Genomic DNA, 19,461 nt, shown 5'->3' on the forward strand with positions numbered 1-19,461 from the left:
GGTCATAACCTTCCTTCCAAGGAGTAAGCGTCTTTTAATTTCATGGCTGCAGTCACCATCTGCAGTGATTTTGGAGCCCCAAAAAATAAAGTCTGACACTGTTTCCACTGTTTCCCCATCTATTTCCCATGAAGTGATGGGACCAGATGCCATGATCTTAGTTTTCTGAACGTTGAGCTTTAAGCCAACTTTTTCACTCTCCTCTTTCACTTTCATCAAGAGGCTCTTCAGTTCTTCTTCACTTTCTGCCATAAGGGTGGTGTCATCTGCATATCTGAGGTTCTTGATATTTCTCCCGGCAATCTTGATTCCAGCTTGTGTTTCTTCCAGCCCAGTTTCTTCCATCGTGAGCGTTTCTCATGGTGTACTCTGCATATAAGGTAAATAAGCAGGGTGACAATATACAGCCTTGATGTACTCCTTTTCCTATTTGGAACCAGTCTGTTGTTCCATGTCCAGTTCTAACTGTTGCTTCCTGACCTGCATACAGGTTTCTCAAGAGACAGGTCAAATGGTCTGATATGCCCATCTCTTTCAGAATTTTCCACAGTTTCTTGTGATCCACACAGTCAAAGGCTTTGGCATAGTCAATAACGCAGAAATAGATGTTTTTCTGGAACTCTCTTGCTTTTTCGATGATCCAGCGGATGTTGGCATTTTGATCTCTGGTTCCTCTGCCTTTTCTAAATCCAGCTTGAACATCTGGAATTTCACAGTTCACATATTGCTGAAGCCTGGCTTGGAGAATTTTGAGCATTACTATGCTAGTGTGTGAGATGAGTGCAATTGTGCAGTAGTTTGAGCATTCTTTGGCATTGCCTTTCTTTGGGATTGGAATGAAAACTGACCTTTTCCAGTCCTGTGGCCACTGCTGAGTTTTCCAGATTTGCTGGCATATCGAGTGCACCACTTTCACAGCATCATCTTTCACGATTTGAAATAGCTCAACTGGAATTCCATCACCTCCACTAGCTTTGTTCGTAGTGATGCTTTCTAAGGCCCACTTGACTTCACATTCCCAGATGTCTGGCTCTGGGTGAGTGATCAAACTATCATGATTATCTGGGTTGTGAAGATCTTTTTTGTACAGTTCTTCTGTGTATGCTTGCCACCTCTTAGTATCTTCTGTTTCTGTTAGGTCCATACCATTTCTGTCCTTTATCGAGCCCATCTTTGCATGCAATGTTCCCTTGGTATCTCTAATTTTCTTGAAGAGATCTCTAGTCTTTCTCATTCTGTTGTTTTCCTCTATTTCATTGCACTGATTGCTGAGGAAAGCTTTCTTATCTCTCCTTGCTATTCTTCGCAACTCTGCATTGAGATGGGAATATCTTTCCTTTCCTCCTTTGCTTTTCGCTTCTCTTCTTTTCCCAGATATTTTTAAGGCCTCCTCAGACAGCCATTTTGCTTTTTTTGCATTTCTTTTCCATGGGGATGGTCTTGATCCCTGTCTCCTGTACAATGTCACGAACCTCTGTGCATAGTTCATCAGGCACTCTGTCTATCAGATCTAGTCCCTTAAATCTATTTGTCACTTCCACTGTATACTCATAAGGGATTTGATTTAGGTCATACCTGAATGGTCTAGTGATTTTCCCTACTTTCTTCAATTTAAGTCTGAATTTGGCAATAAGGAGTTCATGATCTGAGCCACAGTCTGCTCCCAGTCTTGTTTTTGCTGACTGTATGGAGCTTCTCCATCTTTGGCTGCAAAGAATATAATCAATCTGATTTTGGTGTTGACCATCTGGTGATGTACACGTGTAGAGTCTTCTCTTGTGTTGTTGGAAGAGGGTGTTTGCTATAACCAGTGTGTTCTCTTGGCGAAACTCTATTAGCCTTTGCCCTGCTTCATTCTGTACTCCAAGGCCAAATTTGCCTGTTACACCAGGTGTTTCTTGACTTCCTACTTTTGCATTCCAGTCCCCTATAATGAAAAGGACATCTTTTTTGGGTGTTAGTTCTAAAAGGTCTTGTAGGTATCATCAGGGAACCACTAATTAAAATTACAATGACATAAAATAAAAATAAAATGACAATATAACATCACACACTCATCAGAGTGTTTAAAATTAAAAGATAATATCAAATGTTGACAAGGATATGGAGCAAGTGGAACTCTCACTCTTGCTAGTTTTCATAAAACCAGAGTTGAAAAGTATTTTGCAGTATCTTTTAAAGCTGAAACAAAAAGATAAGTATGTGTGCATATCTTAAGGCACAGCAGTCTAACTCCTAGGAATATTAAGTATAAATGAAAACACAGACACCAAAAGACAATAATGTCTATAGCAGGACTACTCAATATATACACAAACTGAAAAACCCTAATGTCCATCAACTGGAGAATAAATAAAAAATGGTGGTACAATAGAAGAACAAAGCAATGAGAATAAAAGAAAACAATATGTAACAGATGAATTTTACAAAGGTAAGATTGAGAGAAAGAAGGCAAACATAACACACTCTTAACTCCATTTGTGTAAGTTAAAAAAAAAAGAAACTATGATACTATGACACAGATGATACTATGTCAGGAGAGTGCTTACCTTTATCTCGCAGCGGAAGAGTAGTGACCAGACAATAACAAGAGGGGGCTTCTATGGTTTTTGTTAACATTTCAGTTTTACTTTACATTTTGCTTATGAATGTGTTCACTTCCTGAACTTTTTTCAGTTGTACACTCATGATTATGTCCTTTCCTGATATATTTAAAAATAATTTTATAATGCTGTAAGATTCTAAACATCTATTATTACTTATTTCTTAATCAGTTAAAGATCCAATAAGGGAAAGTTTCTTCGTGTGCTCAAAATGCACTTTCTGAGGAATACTAGGGTTTTAGTTTGTTCTGAAAAGTATTCTTTCACTGGAAGTTAACCTAGCACATGTTTTTTAAGAACGTCCAATAACTAAGAACTGGAGAAACAATTGGGAACAATTCTGTGACTTCAAATATATTGACTTCATATATATGAAATGAAACAGCAAATACTATATGCAATAGTATATAATGACGCCTGGTGGCGCTGCAGGCTAGAGGTTATGAATGGAGAGATTTGTGACTGCCCGGGAAGTCATTAAACTGGGAATCAGAACTCCGAGTGTTTTCTAAAGGAAGGAAGCATTTTACATAAGATCTAGGTGTGGAGGGCTCCAGAAAAGGGCATCGTCCTACTGCAAGCCAGTCAGAGAGATTTAAGGCGAGCTTATTTAACCAGATCACTTGGGTTGACTGTATATCGGAGTTGAAGAAACTGCACCTTCTCGAACCGGGTTTGGGCAATGGAGACCGCGCCAGCAAAAACGCTACAGAAAAGGCAAGTTCTCTTTCCTGCTATATTGTTTCTCTTGTGGGAGGCTGCCTCTGAAGAAATTAGGTATTCCATGCCAGAAGAAACAGTGGGTTTTTGTGGCCAACCTGGCAAAAGACCTGGGTCTCAGGGTGGGGGAACTAGCCACGCGGGGCGCGCGAATCCATTACAAAGGAAACAAACAGCTCTTGCAGCTGGATTTAAGGACCGGGAATTTGCTGCTGCATAAAAAACTAGACCAGGAAGTGCTGTGCGGGGCGACAGATCCTTGTATACTGCATTTCCAACTATTACTGGAAAACCCGGTGCAGATTATTCAAGCTGAGCTGCATCGCATAGATATAAATGACCATTCCCCAGAGTTCCTAGAGAGAGAAATGCTCCTAAAAATCCCCGAGAGCGTCCAGACAGGGACTGTGTTTCCTTTGAAAATAGCTCAGGACTTTGACATAGGTAGCAACACCGTTCAAAACTACAGTCAGCCCCAACTCCCATTTTCATGTTGTCACTCATCATCGTGGAGATGGCAGAAAATACCCAGAGCTGGTGCTGGACAAAGCATTGGATCGGGAGAAGCAGCTTGAGCTCAGTTTAACCCTCACCGCGCTGGATGGTGGGGCTCCGCCCAGGTCTGAGACCAATACAGTCTGCATCGAAGTCGTGGACATTAATGACAATGCTCCAGAGTTTTTACAATCCGTCTATGAGGTACAGATTCCAGAGAACAGCCCCCTAAACTCCTTAGTTGTCGCTGTCTCTGCCCGAGATTTAGATGCAGGAACATATGGGAAAGTAGCCTATGCCCTATTCCAAGGAGATGAAGTTACTCAACCATTTGTAATAGACGAAATAACAGGCGAAATTAGTCTGAAAAGGGCATTGGATTTCGAGGCAACTCGATTTTATAACGTAGAGATTGCAGCCACAGACGGTGGGGGCCTTTCAGGAAAATGCACTGTAGCTATAGAGGTGGTGGATGTGAACGACGACGCCCCCGAACTGACCAAGTCGAGACTCATCAGCTCTATCCCAGAAAACTCCCCAGAGACTGTGGCGGCCATTTTCAGTGTTTCTGATTCAGATTCCGGGGACAACGGTAAGATGGTTTCCTCCATTCAGAATGATCTCTCCTTTCTCTTGAAACCCACGTTCAAAAACTTTTACACTCTGGTGACAGAGAGACCGCTAGACAGAGAGGAAAGAGACGGGTACAACATCACCATCACAGTCACTGACATGGGAACCCCCAGACTGAAAACCGAGCACAACATAACCGTGCTGGTGTCCGACGTCAACGACAACGCCCCCGCCTTCACCCAGACCTCCTACACCCTGTGGGTCCGCGAGAACAACAGCCCCGCCCTGCACATCGGCAGCGTCAGCGCCACAGACACAGACGCGGGCGCCAACGCCCAGGTCACCTACTCGCTGCTGCCGCCCCCCGACCCGCACGTGCCCCTCGCCTCCCTCGTGTCCATCAACCCCGACAACGGACACCTCTTCGCCCTCACGTCCCTGGACTACGAAGCCCTGCGGGCCTTCGAGTTCCGCGTGGGCGCCGCCGACCGCGGCTCGCCGGCGCTCAGCAGCCAGGCGCTGGTGCGCGTGCTCGTGGCGGACGTCAACGACAACGCGCCCTTCGTGCTCTACCCGCTGCAGAACGCCTCGGCGCCCTGCACCGAGCTGGTGCCCAGGGCGGCCGAGCCGGGCTACCTGGTGACCAAGGTGGTGGCGGTGGACGGCGACGCGGGCCAGAACGCCTGGCTGTCGTACCAGCTGCTCAAGGCCACGGAGCCCGGGCTGTTCGGCGTGTGGGCGCACAACGGCGAGGTGCGCACGGCGCGGCTGCTGAGAGAGCGCGACGCGCCCAAGCAGCGGCTGGTGGTGCTGGTCAAGGACAACGGCGAGCCGCCGCTGTCGGCCAGCGTTACGCTGCACGTGCTGCTGGTGGACGGCTTCTCGCAGCCCTACCTGCCGGCCCCGGAAGCGGAAGCGGCGGCCGCGGCGCCGGCCGACCCGCTCACCGTCTACCTGGTGGTGGCCTTGACGTTTGCATCGTTGCTCTTCCTGTTCTCGGTGCTGGTGTTCGCGACGGTGCGGCTGTGCAGGAGGGGCGGGGCGGCCTCGGCGGGTCGCTGCCCGGTGGTCGAGAGCCACTTCCCGGGCCACCTGGAGGACGTCAACGGCACGGGGACCCTGTCCCAGTGCTACCAGTACGAGGTCTGCTTGACCGGATGCTGGGGATTAAATGAGTTTAAATTCTTAAAGCCGATTCTCCCCAACCTCCCGCCCCAGGGCGCTGTTGAATAGAGGAAAATGCCAACTTTTAGAATAGCTTTGGATTCAATTAGGGCTCTCATCATGATGCAAGGTATTTGTCATGTATCTGTAATTTCCCAGATGCAAAATTTGAGAACCTCATGGAGAAAAATCCCACATTCAGGTATAGCATTGATATCCCTTTTACAATGAACTTGTCCAATTTTGGAAAACTCAGTTCGATTCTTACTGTTTTTGTTTTAGCATGCCATTCCAAATCCTTGCATGCTGTTGATTTTCCTGAAATTTTTGCTCTCTTTTGGTAATTTTTGCAACAATAAAATATTGTTTTCTCTACATTCACTCTGCTTCGTCACACTCTAAAAGTTTATTTGATGCTAAATAACAAAAATTTGTAATGTTTACATAATACTTATTTTGTTTTCAAAGGAATATATGCATATAAATATATAAGAAAGCATGTTGAAAACCAACATTCTTCTGTTTACACTCCCTTGCTGTCATTCTACTGGAAAATAATTTTTAATGAATATTTTCATGGAATTATTACATACAGAAAAATGGACAAATCCTTAATACAGCTCACTGTATTTTCAGAAAATGAACATACTTGATATCAGCATCTTGAAGAAATGAAACATTATTAGCATCCCAAGTGCCACACAAATTACCCCTTAAAATCAATGCCAGTTCAAACATAACAGATAACTCAATACCCAATGCTATAGCTGTTTTGCCTGTTTTGAATTTATATAAATGAAATAGTAGAGTGTGAACTGTTTTGCATCTGGTGTCTTTAACTCAGCAATATGTTTATGACATTTATCCATAATACTGTTTTTAATTTTAGTTCTTCATTCTTGTTACTGTATATTATTCCACTGTGAATATTTCACAATTTATAACCCATCCTACTATGCCAAAGCCTTTGACTGTGTGGATCACAAGAAACTGTGGAAAATTCTGAAATAGATGGGAATACCAGACCATCTGATCTGTCTCTTGAGAAACCTGTATGCAGGTCAAGAAGCAACAGTTAGAACTGGACATGGAACAACAGACTGGTTCCAAATAGGAAAAGGAGTACGTCAAGGCTGTATATTGTCACCCTGCTTATTTAACTTATATACAGAGTACATCATGAGAAACGCTGGGCTGGAAGAAGCACAAGCTCGAATCAAGATTGCTGGGAGAAATATCAATAACCTCAGATATGCAGATGACACCAACCTTATGGCAGAAATTGAAGAAGAACTGAAGAGCCTCTTGATGAAAGTGAAAGAGGAGAGTGAAAAAGTTGGCTTAAAGCTCAACGTTCAGAAAACTAAGATCATGGCATCTGGTCCCATCACTTCATATGAAATAGGTGGGGAAACAGTGGAAACAGTGTCAGACTTTATTTTTTTGGGCTCCAAAATCACTGCTGATGGTGATTGCAGCCATAAAATTAAAAGACACTTACTCCTTGGAAGGAAGGTTATGACCAACCTAGACAGCATATTAAAAAGCAGAGACGTTACTTTGGCAACAAAGGTCCGTCTAGTCAAGGCTATGGTTTTTCCAGTGGTCATGTATGGATGTGAGAGTTGGACTGTGAAGAAAGCTGAGCGCCGAAGAATTGATGCTTTTGAACTGTGGTGTTGGAGAAGACTCTTGAGAGCCCCCTGGACTGCAAGGAGATCCAACCAGTCCATCCTAAAGGAGATCAGTCCTGGGTGTTCATTGGAAGGACTGATGTTGAAGCTGAAACTCCAATACTTTGGCCACCTCATGTGAAGAGGTGATTCATTGGAAAAGACCCTAATGCTGGGAAGGATTGGGGGCAGAAGGAGAAGGGGACGACAAGAGGATGAGATGGTTGGATGGCATCACTAACTCGACAGACATGGGTTTGGGTAAACTCCGAGAGTTGGTGATGGACAGGGAGGCCTGGCGTGCTGTGATTCATGGGGTTGCAAAGAGTCGGACACGACTGAGTGACTGAACTGAACTGAACTATATGTGGATATTTGGGTTGGTGTAAGGTTTAGCTGTTTGAATAATACTGCTATAAACATTCTCATACATATCCTTCAACAAACATGTATATGCATTTCTGTTCTGTATATACCTAGGGTGGAATTGCTGCTCATTCAGTAAGTGCACATCCACTTTTAGTAGATATTTCCAAATAGTTTTTCAAAGTGGTTGTACCCGTTTACACTGACTGCTATCAGCAGCATATGGATGTACCAGTTCCTCAACATTCTTGCCAACATCTGGTATTATCTGTTTTTTATTTTATCCCTCTGGAAAGCACTTTTAAACCTTTATGTTCTAGCTTTTTAAATACTTTCTTCTCAGTAAAGAATATGCTTGTAACTTTTTCATAAACTTCAATTTCACTCTATTGTTGTTGGTATCCTATACACTTTAAATTTCCCTCATCCATACAGTTATCTCATTATTTTCTCTGTTCAAACTGAAACCTCCACTTATTATTCCACTAACAACTGTTTATTATTTCTTGTATGAAAGAAACTAATTCTTATTTTTCCTTTGTTTCTCCCTTACACTTTGAAACCTCTCAAAAATGAGTTTTTACTTCTATATAGTCAGGATTAATGGTAATTTTTACTCTTTGACTATAGTTAAGAGTTCCTTGTTTTGTTTATAGATGTTTTAAAACCTGAAAAGCAATATCAAAAATTTATCTTTAATGATCATATAAATTATGAGTGCTCTGCAGCTAAAGATCACCAGGAACACATTATATCGGGACAAAGTTGGGTTTACTGACTTATAATGAGGGAGACTGCACACCATGGAGAACCACTGATCAATGCACATAATAGCACCCTACCAAGGAGCTAGGATCTGGGCTTATGTTAGGTGATTTGGGGTAGGGTTCAAGGAAATCTCCTTTCCTTTTTTTTAAAATTCCATCTCTTTGCTACAGTATATACCCTCAAGTGGCTTTTTAAGAGAAGGTGCACAAATACAGACTTTCTGTATCTCTGCATGTCTGAAAATGCAGTTTTCGCTTCTGCTTCATTGCATACATATACATTCAATATACATTCTAACAATTCATGCCTTGTCATATCTCAGATTATTTTATCTCTAGTATTATTTCCTTAATAGTTGTATTCCTAGCTTATTTTTTCTGAGGCTTGAGCTTGTTGGATATTGCACAATTTAAATCATTTCTCTATGTTTTTTATATTTCTCCTATATATCTTTGGTTTTCCCTCTATATCCTTATATAACATCTTTCAGTCACCTTGAATATTTTTATTAAATTTTCAATTTTAATGGAGTATTTAAATCCCTAGGTGTTTTCTTATTATCTGAATTTGTCTTTTCCATAGTAGCACTTGCAATTTTCAAAGTTCGTTTTATTTCCTAAATGATCTGTTTCCTGGAGTTCCCATTTCTTTTTTGTGTGTTTCTGTGTAATTTTTGGTTTTCATAAGTCTGGTAAGAGATGTGTTCATATGTAAGAAAAAGAATTGAATATCTGGTGTGTAGCAATTGCTGTTTTGCTGGTCTTATCAGCTTTTATGTGATAAGGTAGTCTGCACCCAAGTTTCTGTCCTGAGTGGATTTTCTGACAAGGTGCTCCATGTGAGGCAGTGCAGAGCCAGGTTTACAAAATATCAGACTTTAAGGAGCATTGTGATGAATGGGCAAAGAATTCTTTTCCGGATGTGGCCCTGTAAGTGTTAGGATACAGAAATTTTATGCTGGGATTTCTAAAGTCTTCACTAAAATATTCTAGTGTTCTCCAAAAAAATTCCTTTTTATTTCTTAAGAAATGAGGCTTAGCCATTAAAAAAAAATACATTTGAACCGGTTCTACTGAGATGGATGAAACTGGAGCCCATTATACAGAGTGAAGTAAGCCAGAAAGAAAAACAACAATACAGTATACTAATGCATATATATGGAATCTGAAAGATGGTAACGATAACCCTATATGCGGGACAGAATGAGAGACACAGATGCATGGAACAATTTTATGGACTCTGAGGGAGAAGGTGAGGGTGGGACGTTCTGGGAGAATGGCATTGAGACATGTGTATTGTCATATGTGAAACAGAGCACCATTCCATGTTCGATGCATGTGACAAGGGCTCGGGGCCGGGGCAGTGGGATGATCCAGAGGGATGGGAGGGGGAGGGAGGTGGGTGGGGGGTTCGGGAAGGGGAACACATGTAAACCCATGGCTGATTCTTGTCAATGTATGGCAAAAACTATTACAATATTGTAAAGTAATTAGCCCCCAAGTAAAATAAATAAATTTATAAAAAAAAAAAAAAAAATTGTAAAAAAAAAAAAAAAAAAAAAGAAATGAGGCTTAATGTTTTTGAAAGAAGATTTGGAGGAAGACTGCTGCTGCTGCTAAGTCTCTTCAGTCGTGTCTGACTCTGTGCAGAGGAAGGCTAATAATTATTAAAATTATATGTTATATATTTTTCATATTACATACTTTCTATGTACTTTACTGTTTTCTAAATTCTGTACACATATCTCATTTACTTGTTTAAATAATGGTACAATTGGTAAGCCAAGTTTAGAGATGAACAAACTGACAGAGTTAAAGTAACTTGCCCAAGGCTACCTAGCTAATAAGTAGTGGAATCAAGATTTGACGCCAGTTAGCCTGACCCTAAAGACATCGCTTTTTTGTCTTTACTTTTTAAATTTTGAAATCTGTTAAACATTCCAAAAAGTGTACACAATGTATATGTGCAATTTAAAAATAATAAAATGTTCATCATCTACTTAAGAATTAGAACAATCCCAAGACTTGTGTGCCTCTACCATAACATCCTCCACTTGGATTAAAATCAACCACAATCCTGAATTTTTATTAATTACTTGTTATTCTTTGTAGTTGTATTGGAAATGCATATATTGGAATATGCATATATTGCTAAATAATACATTGTTTGATCTTGTCTGTCTTTGCAATTGATATAAATGGATTGATATATTATGGACACCTGTGGGCTTGCTTTTCTCAGTCATTATGGTATTGAACTCATCAGTGTTAAATGCACTTCATTCATTTACACCGCTCTACAGTATCCCATTATATAAATACACCCTCACCTTTAAATTCATTTTATTGTAGATTTTTGGGTTGCTCCAAGAATTTGGCTATCATAACAATACTGATATAAGCATTCTTGAATATATCTCTTCATGCACTTGGGCAAGAGTTCCTTTTGGGTACAGGCACATCTAGGAAGGTGCTACCCGGGTCATAGCAAGAACTGGAATGATATCAAACTGAATAAAATAGACTATTAAAAGATGCCAACACTGAGATGAAAGAGATGTTGGAGATATCTGACAAAGATTTTTAAGTGGACGATGAAAGATGCCTCAATAAGCAATATTAAGCATGCTTGAAATAAAAGAAAAAATATTCTCTGAAAAGAAATGTAAAGTTGTAACAAGGAAATAAAAGATATAAAGAACTACCAATGAAAATTTTAGAGATTAAAAATACAATTATTGAATAACTCAGTGGACAGGCTTAACAACAGGAAGACAAAGAGTCAGTGAACTAGAAGATACAATAGCTTTTACCCAATTTGAGCAAAAGAGAGAAAACAGACTAAAAAATTAACAGAGCCTCAGAGACCTGTTGGACAATAACAAGAGATCTAACATTTGTGTCATTGGAATCTCAGAAGGAGAGAAGACCTTCCAAATTTGGCAAAAGATAGAGATCGAGAGATTTAGGAAGCCAAACAAATCCAAAACAAGATAAACAAAAAAATTCACCTGAAAAGATATAGTCAAATTTCTGAAAACTGAAGAGAAGGGAAAAGTCTGAAAAGCAGTGACAGATAAATGACACATTAAACACAGAGCAACGACAATCTAAATGAGAGTAGATTTCTCATCAGAAACCATGGAAGTCAGAAGAAAATGGCACAGTATTTTCCAAGTGATGAACAATTAACCCAGAATTCTACATGCTGTGAAAATACCGTCCTGGAAGAAAATTTGTTGCCATAAGGCCTACTCTTTTAAAAATGGCTAAAGGGAGCTCTCCAAACAGAAAGGAATCAATAATAAAAGGAATCTTGGAACATCAGGAAAGAAGAACAAACACGGTAAACAAAAATATGGGTAAACACCATAGACTTTCCTTCTCCTTAGAATTTAGTTTTCTAAATTATGTTTGATGGTTGAATCCAAAATTATAATACTGTCTATGTTCAAAATTTCTATACAGGAAATATTTAAGACAATTATATTATAAATGGGGAATGGTAAATGTATGTAACGGTTCTTAAGTTTTCCACCCTTGCATATGTATGTAAAATGACAACCAGTAAACCCTGAAGGAAATGGCAACCCACTCCAGTATTTTTGCCTGGAAAATCCCATGGACAGAGGAGCCTGGTAGGCTACAGTCCATGGGGTCACAAAAAGTCGGACACAACTGAGCGACTTCATTTCACTTCAAACCCTGACAAGTTATGTGTGGGCCAACTACTATAAAAGCTACACAAAAGGATACACTAAAATCCACTATAGATAAAGTAGAACTCTAAAAACTGTTCTAATAACCCACAGGAAGGCAGGAAAACTAAAATGGAGACAGAAAAGACAGACAAATAGAAAACAAAAAAAAAACTATAGACTTAAGCTTTAATATATCAGTAATTACATTAAATGTAAATGTTTTGAACACACCAGTTAAAACAGATGACCAGAATGGGTTTTCAAAAATGGACCAACCATGTGCTAGCTATAGGAAACTTTACTCCAGATATAATGACACAGGCAGATTGAAAGTAAAAAGAAAAATATGCAAGAAAAATGACCAGAGAGTAGAACATTATATAGTGATAAAGACAATCCTAAATATATACATACCAAACAACACAGATGAATAATATGTTAAGCAAAAACTGACAGAACTGAAAGGAGAAATAGATCCACAATTAAAGTTGGAGATTTAAACACCATCTCTGAACCCTATTTCAACTCATGGAACAACTAGACAGAAAATCAACAAGAATACAGAAGAACTCAACCAACAACCAACATATTTATAGAACACCCAACAATTCCAGAATACACATTCTTTTCAAATGCTCAGAGATCATATACAACACAGACCACATAAATAAGCCTAATACAAACTTCAACCAGTTTTTAAAACTGAAATACAGCATGGGTTCTCCAACTACAATGGAATCAAACTAAAAATAACAGTAAAATAACAGGAAAATCTTCAAACACTTGGAGACTAAACAATACACTTCTAATTAATCCATGGGTTGATGACAAAGTCACAAGGGAAATTTTTCAAATATATTGAAGTGAACATATAAAAATTTACAAGACATAGTTAAAGTGGTGCAGAGAGGGAATTGTATAGCACAAAATGCATATATTAGAAAAGAGGAAAAGTCTCAATCATCTAAGCTCCTACCTCAAGCATGAAGGAAAAGAAGGGGAAAATAAACCCACAGCAAGCAGGAGGAATATATATATATTAAAAAATAAATGAAATTCAAAGCAAAAATAAGGGAAATAAAGAGCTGGTTTTTTAATAAAATCAATAAAATTGGCAAATATATAGCAATGCTGGCAAAAAAACGTTTTTCAATGATTTCAGTTTTCAAATGTGTTTAGCATCAAATTGTTTATATTTTCAAACTTTTTTGCAGCATGTATCCCATCCCATCAGTTGAAAGGTTTCCCTAAGTTATTGGCTTATATATCATTATTGGCTTATATATCATCTCTATCTTTTCCCTGAATACTGTGTTTTCCTTACATGTAACTAAATTTAGAAAGATTTCCAAGAGTTTCAATTCATCCTTGAAGTTTAGTCTTTGTCTTTCATTTTTAATAAAGTTGAAGACTTTTAAAATTTTATAACAGAATGAAAGAAAGACAAACCTGTGGCATATAAATGGAAATCAGCAATGCAATGGTTATAAGTTAACTAAATAAAATTAAGTTTAACATACTTGACAATGTTTCATCAGTTAAATTACTATTTCAATTCACTGGTAATAATCCAGCTAAATTAATCTTGAAAGGTAACTTCCAATTAGCATGCAGGATCAAAAAGAACTTGGCACATAGTGATTTTTTACATTGTTTAGCTTTCCGTGTCCAGAGGAGACCAAGATTGTCCCATCTAGTTATTAAAATTAACCTGAAAAATACTGATATAATTAATGCAATTCCCAGTGAATCACAGAAATGTTCTTTATCTTGAGAGAGATGTGGGTTACACAGATGGATCCATTTGTTAAAAATGCTACAGTTAAGATTGGTGCATTTCAATTTGTGTAAACATGACCTTAAGAAAAGAACTATGCAAAACTGAACATTGACTGGGAGGCATAAAATGGAGGAAAAGGTACAGATGAAACAAGACAGAATGTTGTGAAGTTGGGAGATGTGTACATTGAAGTTTATGCTGTTTACTTTGCATATGTTGAACTTTATCCATAATAAAAATTTTTTTTAACGAATTAGTCCTTGTGAGACGGGTTTATAAAGGCAAAGTCAATTCAAATCTACTTTAGCAAATCCAAGCAACTGAGAAGCAGTTTCCTGAAGGAATCTAATGCAATCCACTTTCCAAAAAGGGAGTTTCTTCACATACCCAAATGACATATCTTTGGGTTACATTAAGATATTACCTTCTTTCTATTATAGCAACCAGTGCTCTCATAGACACTTCAATGATCTAACTTGATTTTTATACATACTGTACTACTAATAAATGAAATCTGTTTTAAAATGAAAATAATTTAACAAGCTGTATTTGAGGATGACTGCAGGCAAAGAGAGTGAATAAAGAACTCTATGGATGCCAGAGATGGCATTCAGTTGGAATCAGAACTCAGAATGTCTACTGAAAGGAGAAAGCATTTAGGACTAAGCTACAAATAATTTTGTTTCAGAGAAGAAGCTAAACCCATCCAAGATGTTTCTGATTGATGGTTTTACTTTATCAGTGTATTTCACTATTCATATCCTCAGGGGAGTCTGTTTTCAGCAACATTTACCAAGTGAACAATGGAGGCTGGTGACAGTGATCTTAATTTTATCCTTTTGGGTATATAGAGTTGCTTTTCAACTATAAAATGATTTCATCTGCATGAGACAAATGGTCAGGGCTGGGGCAATGAGATGACCCAGAGGGATGGGATGGGGAGGGAGGTGGGAAGGGGGTTCAGGATGGGGAACACATGTAAACCCATGGCTGATTCATGTCAATGTATGGAAAAAACCACTACAATATTGTAAAGTAATTAGCCCCCAACTAAAATAAATAAATTTATTAGAAAAAATGATTTCATCTGTGATTGTTGAATGTTTGTTTTCTACATTGCATTATGCCCTTATAACAGGGTAATACATTTGGACTTTGATTGATTAATACACACAGCAGGGAAATTTGACCAAAAAGTTACAATAAAATGAACAACCCTAATAAAATCATGGCTATTTCTACCAATACAAAAATGAAATGGATTCCTAAAATGCTTACTTATGACACACACCAGATTACTCCTGGTCCCTCTTATAAATAATTTGATTTGATACTTCTATAATACCTATTTCTTGGCCTCAATTTTCCTAATAGCCTAATTGTTCCCTTTATTGTGCAGGTGTGACCACAGAACAACGGTAAGTATGTTGTTCATTCCATTTTATTAGTCATATAGTTTAGAGAAATAAGTGTTTAAGATTGATCTTGCTAACCAACTTTTACATTTTGTATAGTGTGTTGGTGGGACAATTAAATAGTATACTTCTCAGATTCAGAAATTACACTGCTCCTCAGAGATAAACTGCACTACCAATGAATAAAAGATGGTTATAGGAAGTTTATATTACCTGAGCGAATGACTCTTAAATGTGTTAGTATGTATCAGAATCCTTAAAGAGAAAGATTGACTTACAGTTTTGTTAGTACAGCCAGAAGGCCAGAAAATTCGATTAAAGTTCTGAAAAAGAAAAAAAAACAAGACTCCCAGATAAGTCTTTATGCATGTGATTCACTCACTGCAGTCTGAGAAACTCAGCGTTTTCCTTAAAACCTTTACAAAGTTTACATTTTGGATGTGGCGTTGACCTGCAGCACCCCCACGAAGTTACGCGTTTGAACGCGTGGTGGCAGTGCAGGCTAAGACTCGGTGGACTGACTCCATTTCAGAGAAGCCCAAGAAAAAAATACAGAACTCATTTACAGGTAAAGCTAAGACAGAAGTGTTCAGGGAGCAGTCGCGGCCAGACAAGTTATAGGAACGAATTTGAAATTCCGGAGCAGACATTTTGAAGGGTCAACAGTGGACGTAGTAATTGGGATTGGAAAAAGATTTTTCCTCTGGAACCAGACATAACAATGGAAATGGTGCAAACGAAACTACATCAGAAGAAAAGGCAAGTGATGATCTTCATTACATTGATTCTTTCGTGGGAGGCAGGTTCAGAATCGATTCGGTATTCTGTACTGGAAGAGACAGAAAGTGGCACGTTTGTGGCCAACCTGACAAAAGACCTGGGACTCAGGATGGGAGAGCTGGCTGCCCGGGGCGCCCGAGTTGTTTTTAAGGGGAATAGACAGCATTTGCGGCTTGATCCAGACACCTGTGATTTGCTGATGAATGATAAACTGGACCGGGAGGAGCTGTGTGGCTCCACTGAGCCCTGCGTGCTACCCTTCCAAGTGTTACTGGAAAATCCCTTTCAGTTATTTCAGGCTGCCTTGGTAATTAGAGATGTAAATGACCACGCCCCGGAGTTCCCTGCAAGAGAAATGCAACTAAAAATATCAGAAATGACTATACCAGGTAAGGTATTTCCTTTGAAAATGGCACATGATTTAGACTCTGGTAGCAACAGCCTTCAGAGCTACATAATCAGCTCCAACCCTCACTTCCACATTCTCACTAGAAACCGCAAGGACGGGAGGAAGTCCCCGGAGCTGGTACTGGACAAAGCGTTGGATCGTGAGGAGCAGCCCGAGCTCAGGCTAACCCTCACAGCGCTGGATGGCGGGTCTCCGCCTCGATCTGGGACCACAGAGATTCAGATCCTGGTCTTGGATAGCAATGACAACGCCCCCGAGTTTGCTCAGGAGTTCTATGAGGCTCAAGTCCCTGAAAATAGCTCCCTGGGCTCTCTGGTTATCACTGTCTCAGCGAGAGATTTAGACGCAGGATCATTTGGAGAGATATCTTACACCCTGTTTCAAGTCGATGACGTTAACGAACCCTTCGAAATTAACGCAAATACAGGAGAAATTCGACTAAAAAAGAAATTGGATTTTGAAGAATTTCAATCATATCTGGTGGATATCGAGGCTACAGATGGTGGGGGACTATCAGGAAAATGCTCTGTAGTCATCAAGGTCCTGGATGTGAATGACAATGCTCCCCAATTGACTATGTCCTCACTAACTAGCCCCATCCCCGAAAACCTGCCAGAGATGCTAGTGGCAGTTTTCAGTGTATCAGATGCGGATTCTGGACATAACCAACAGGTTATCTGTTCTATAGATGACAATCTCCCCTTTGTTTTAAGACCGTCCGTTGAGAATTTCTACACCTTGGTAACAGAAGGCGCACTGGACAGAGAGGAAAGAGCCGAGTACAACATCACCATCACAGTCACTGACATGGGAACCCCCAGACTGAAAACCGAGCACAACATAACCGTGCTGGTGTCCGACGTCAACGACAACGCCCCCGCCTTCACCCAGACCTCCTACACCCTGTGGGTCCGCGAGAACAACAGCCCCGCCCTGCACATCGGCAGCGTCAGCGCCACAGACACAGACGCGGGCGCCAACGCCCAGGTCACCTACTCGCTGCTGCCGCCCCCCGACCCGCACGTGCCCCTCGCCTCCCTCGTGTCCATCAACCCCGACAACGGACACCTCTTCGCCCTCACGTCCCTGGACTACGAGACCCTGCGGGCCTTCGAGTTCCGCGTGGGCGCCGCCGACCGCGGCTCGCCGGCGCTCAGCAGCCAGGCGCTGGTGCGCGTGCTCGTGGCGGACGTCAACGACAACGCGCCCTTCGTGCTCTACCCGCTGCAGAACGCCTCGGCGCCCTGCACCGAGCTGGTGCCCAGGGCGGCCGAGCCGGGCTACCTGGTGACCAAGGTGGTGGCGGTGGACGGCGACGCGGGCCAGAACGCCTGGCTGTCGTACCAGCTGCTCAAGGCCACGGAGCCCGGGCTGTTCGGCGTGTGGGCGCACAACGGCGAGGTGCGCACGGCGCGGCTGCTGAGCGAGCGCGACTCGCCCAAGCAGCGGCTGGTGGTGCTGGTCAAGGACAACGGCGAGCTGCCGCTGTCGGCCAGCGTCACGCTGCACGTGCTGCTGGTGGACGGCTTCTCGCAGCCCTACCTGCCGGCCCCGGAAGCGGAAGCGGCGGCCGCGGCGCCGGCCGACCCGCTCACCGTCTACCTGGTGGTGGCCTTGGCGTCGGTGTCGTCGCTCTTCCTCTTCTCGGTGCTGGTGTTCGTGGCGGTGCGGCTGTGCAGGAGGGGCGGGGCGGCCTCGGCAGGTCGCTGCCCGGTGGCCGAGGGCCACTTCCCGGGCCACCTGGTGGACGTCAGCGGCACGGGGACCCTGTCCCAGAGCTACCAGTACGAGGTGTGTCTGACGGGAGACCATAGAACTGGTGAGTTCAAACTACTGAAGCCGATATTCCCTAACCTCTTGGTTCAGGACGCTGAGAGAGAAATCAAAGAAAGCCCCAGCTGTAGAAATAGCTTTTTATTCAGTTAAATGTATTTGGTTAAGTGAGCCTCTCCTTAATTTTGGCAAACCTAATTCCCATTGCAATACTTTTCTCTTAAGAAGTTGTACTGTTGTACAAATATATATATATATATAGGGCTTTCCTGGTGGCTCAGCGGTAAAGAATCTGCCCGCAATGTTGGAGATCCAGGTTCGATCCCTGGGTCGGGAAGATCCCCTGGAGAAGGAAATGGCAACCCAGTCCTGTATTTTGGCCTGGAGAATTCCATGGACAGAGGAACCTGGCAGGGTACAGTTCATGGGATCACAAAGAGTCGTACACGACTGAGTGATTAACACACACAAATAATTATATACATATATATATATTCCAAAGCTATGCATGTCTCTGTGCTAATTGGATTTAGCATTTTCATTTGTACTGGATATTGATTATGCATTTTCTCCATATTTGATCTTCTCTTGGTGATTAATCTTTCCATAACTATAAATTACTCAAGTAATATAAAAAGAAATTCTATTAATATTTAAATCAACTTCTTAGTTTATGTCTTTTCAATGAAACAGTTTAAAGCTCCTGTGTAATCTTGCATTTCTGTATGTTTTTGGTGCTTTTCTTTATCATACAGCTTTCTATTTGCAAGCTAGTGTTTGAAATTCTTTGTAACTACCTAGACCATTCTTGTTGACTATTCTACAAAGCTATGGCCCCTGAATAGCCATGAGCATATCTTAGCATACTTGTTTCTCCAAAACTGTACATAAACATACACTTTATTAAAGTTGTAATACACTACAATTTTGACCATGTCCCATTGTGAGCACCAATATGCTAGAGATTTATCTCTCTTATTTGTCTGCTGCTTACCTAGCACATTGCAATTGCTACATAAACACTCACTAATATTAACATAAAAATTATTCTAATAATAAAAAGAAAAATCTTATATAATTTGGCATTACTTCACTAAATAAAACTAAGTCACTGCTTTTTAAATTATTTTTTAAAACACAGAACCTTAAATACACCCTAAATCATTTCCAAGGACTCAAGAGGTAGAGGGCATCATATACTGCCTTATCCTTCTTTTTGCCCTATAACTAGAAGTTCAAATG

At 40.9% G+C, this 19,461-nt stretch overlaps 2 protein-coding genes across 2 annotated transcripts; both read left to right on the forward strand.

The window, feature by feature from the left end:
• Window positions 1-3,285: 3,285 nt before the first annotated feature.
• On the forward strand, window positions 3,286-5,936 carry PCDHB5 (protocadherin beta 5). Its single transcript, XM_081501076.1, is given in 3 exon segments — window positions 3,286-3,407; window positions 3,409-3,789; window positions 3,791-5,936. Coding segments are annotated over 3 exon segments (2,337 nt in total). The 3' UTR covers window positions 5,625-5,936.
• Window positions 5,937-15,913: 9,977 nt separating this feature from the next.
• Window positions 15,914-19,263, forward strand: LOC145510279 (protocadherin beta-6-like). Its single transcript, XM_081501067.1, has one exon. It carries the CDS (start codon window positions 15,979-15,981, stop codon window positions 18,370-18,372), a length of 2,394 nt encoding a protein of 797 aa, XP_081357193.1. The 5' UTR covers window positions 15,914-15,978; the 3' UTR covers window positions 18,373-19,263.
• The last annotated feature ends 198 nt before the right edge of the window (window positions 19,264-19,461 follow it).

This window comes from Giraffa tippelskirchi, chromosome 6 (genome assembly GCF_054371585.1).
Source record: "Giraffa tippelskirchi isolate mGirTip1 chromosome 6, T2T-mGirTip1v1.2.pri, whole genome shotgun sequence".
In the NCBI taxonomy this organism is placed as follows: Eukaryota; Metazoa; Chordata; class Mammalia; order Artiodactyla; family Giraffidae; genus Giraffa; species Giraffa tippelskirchi.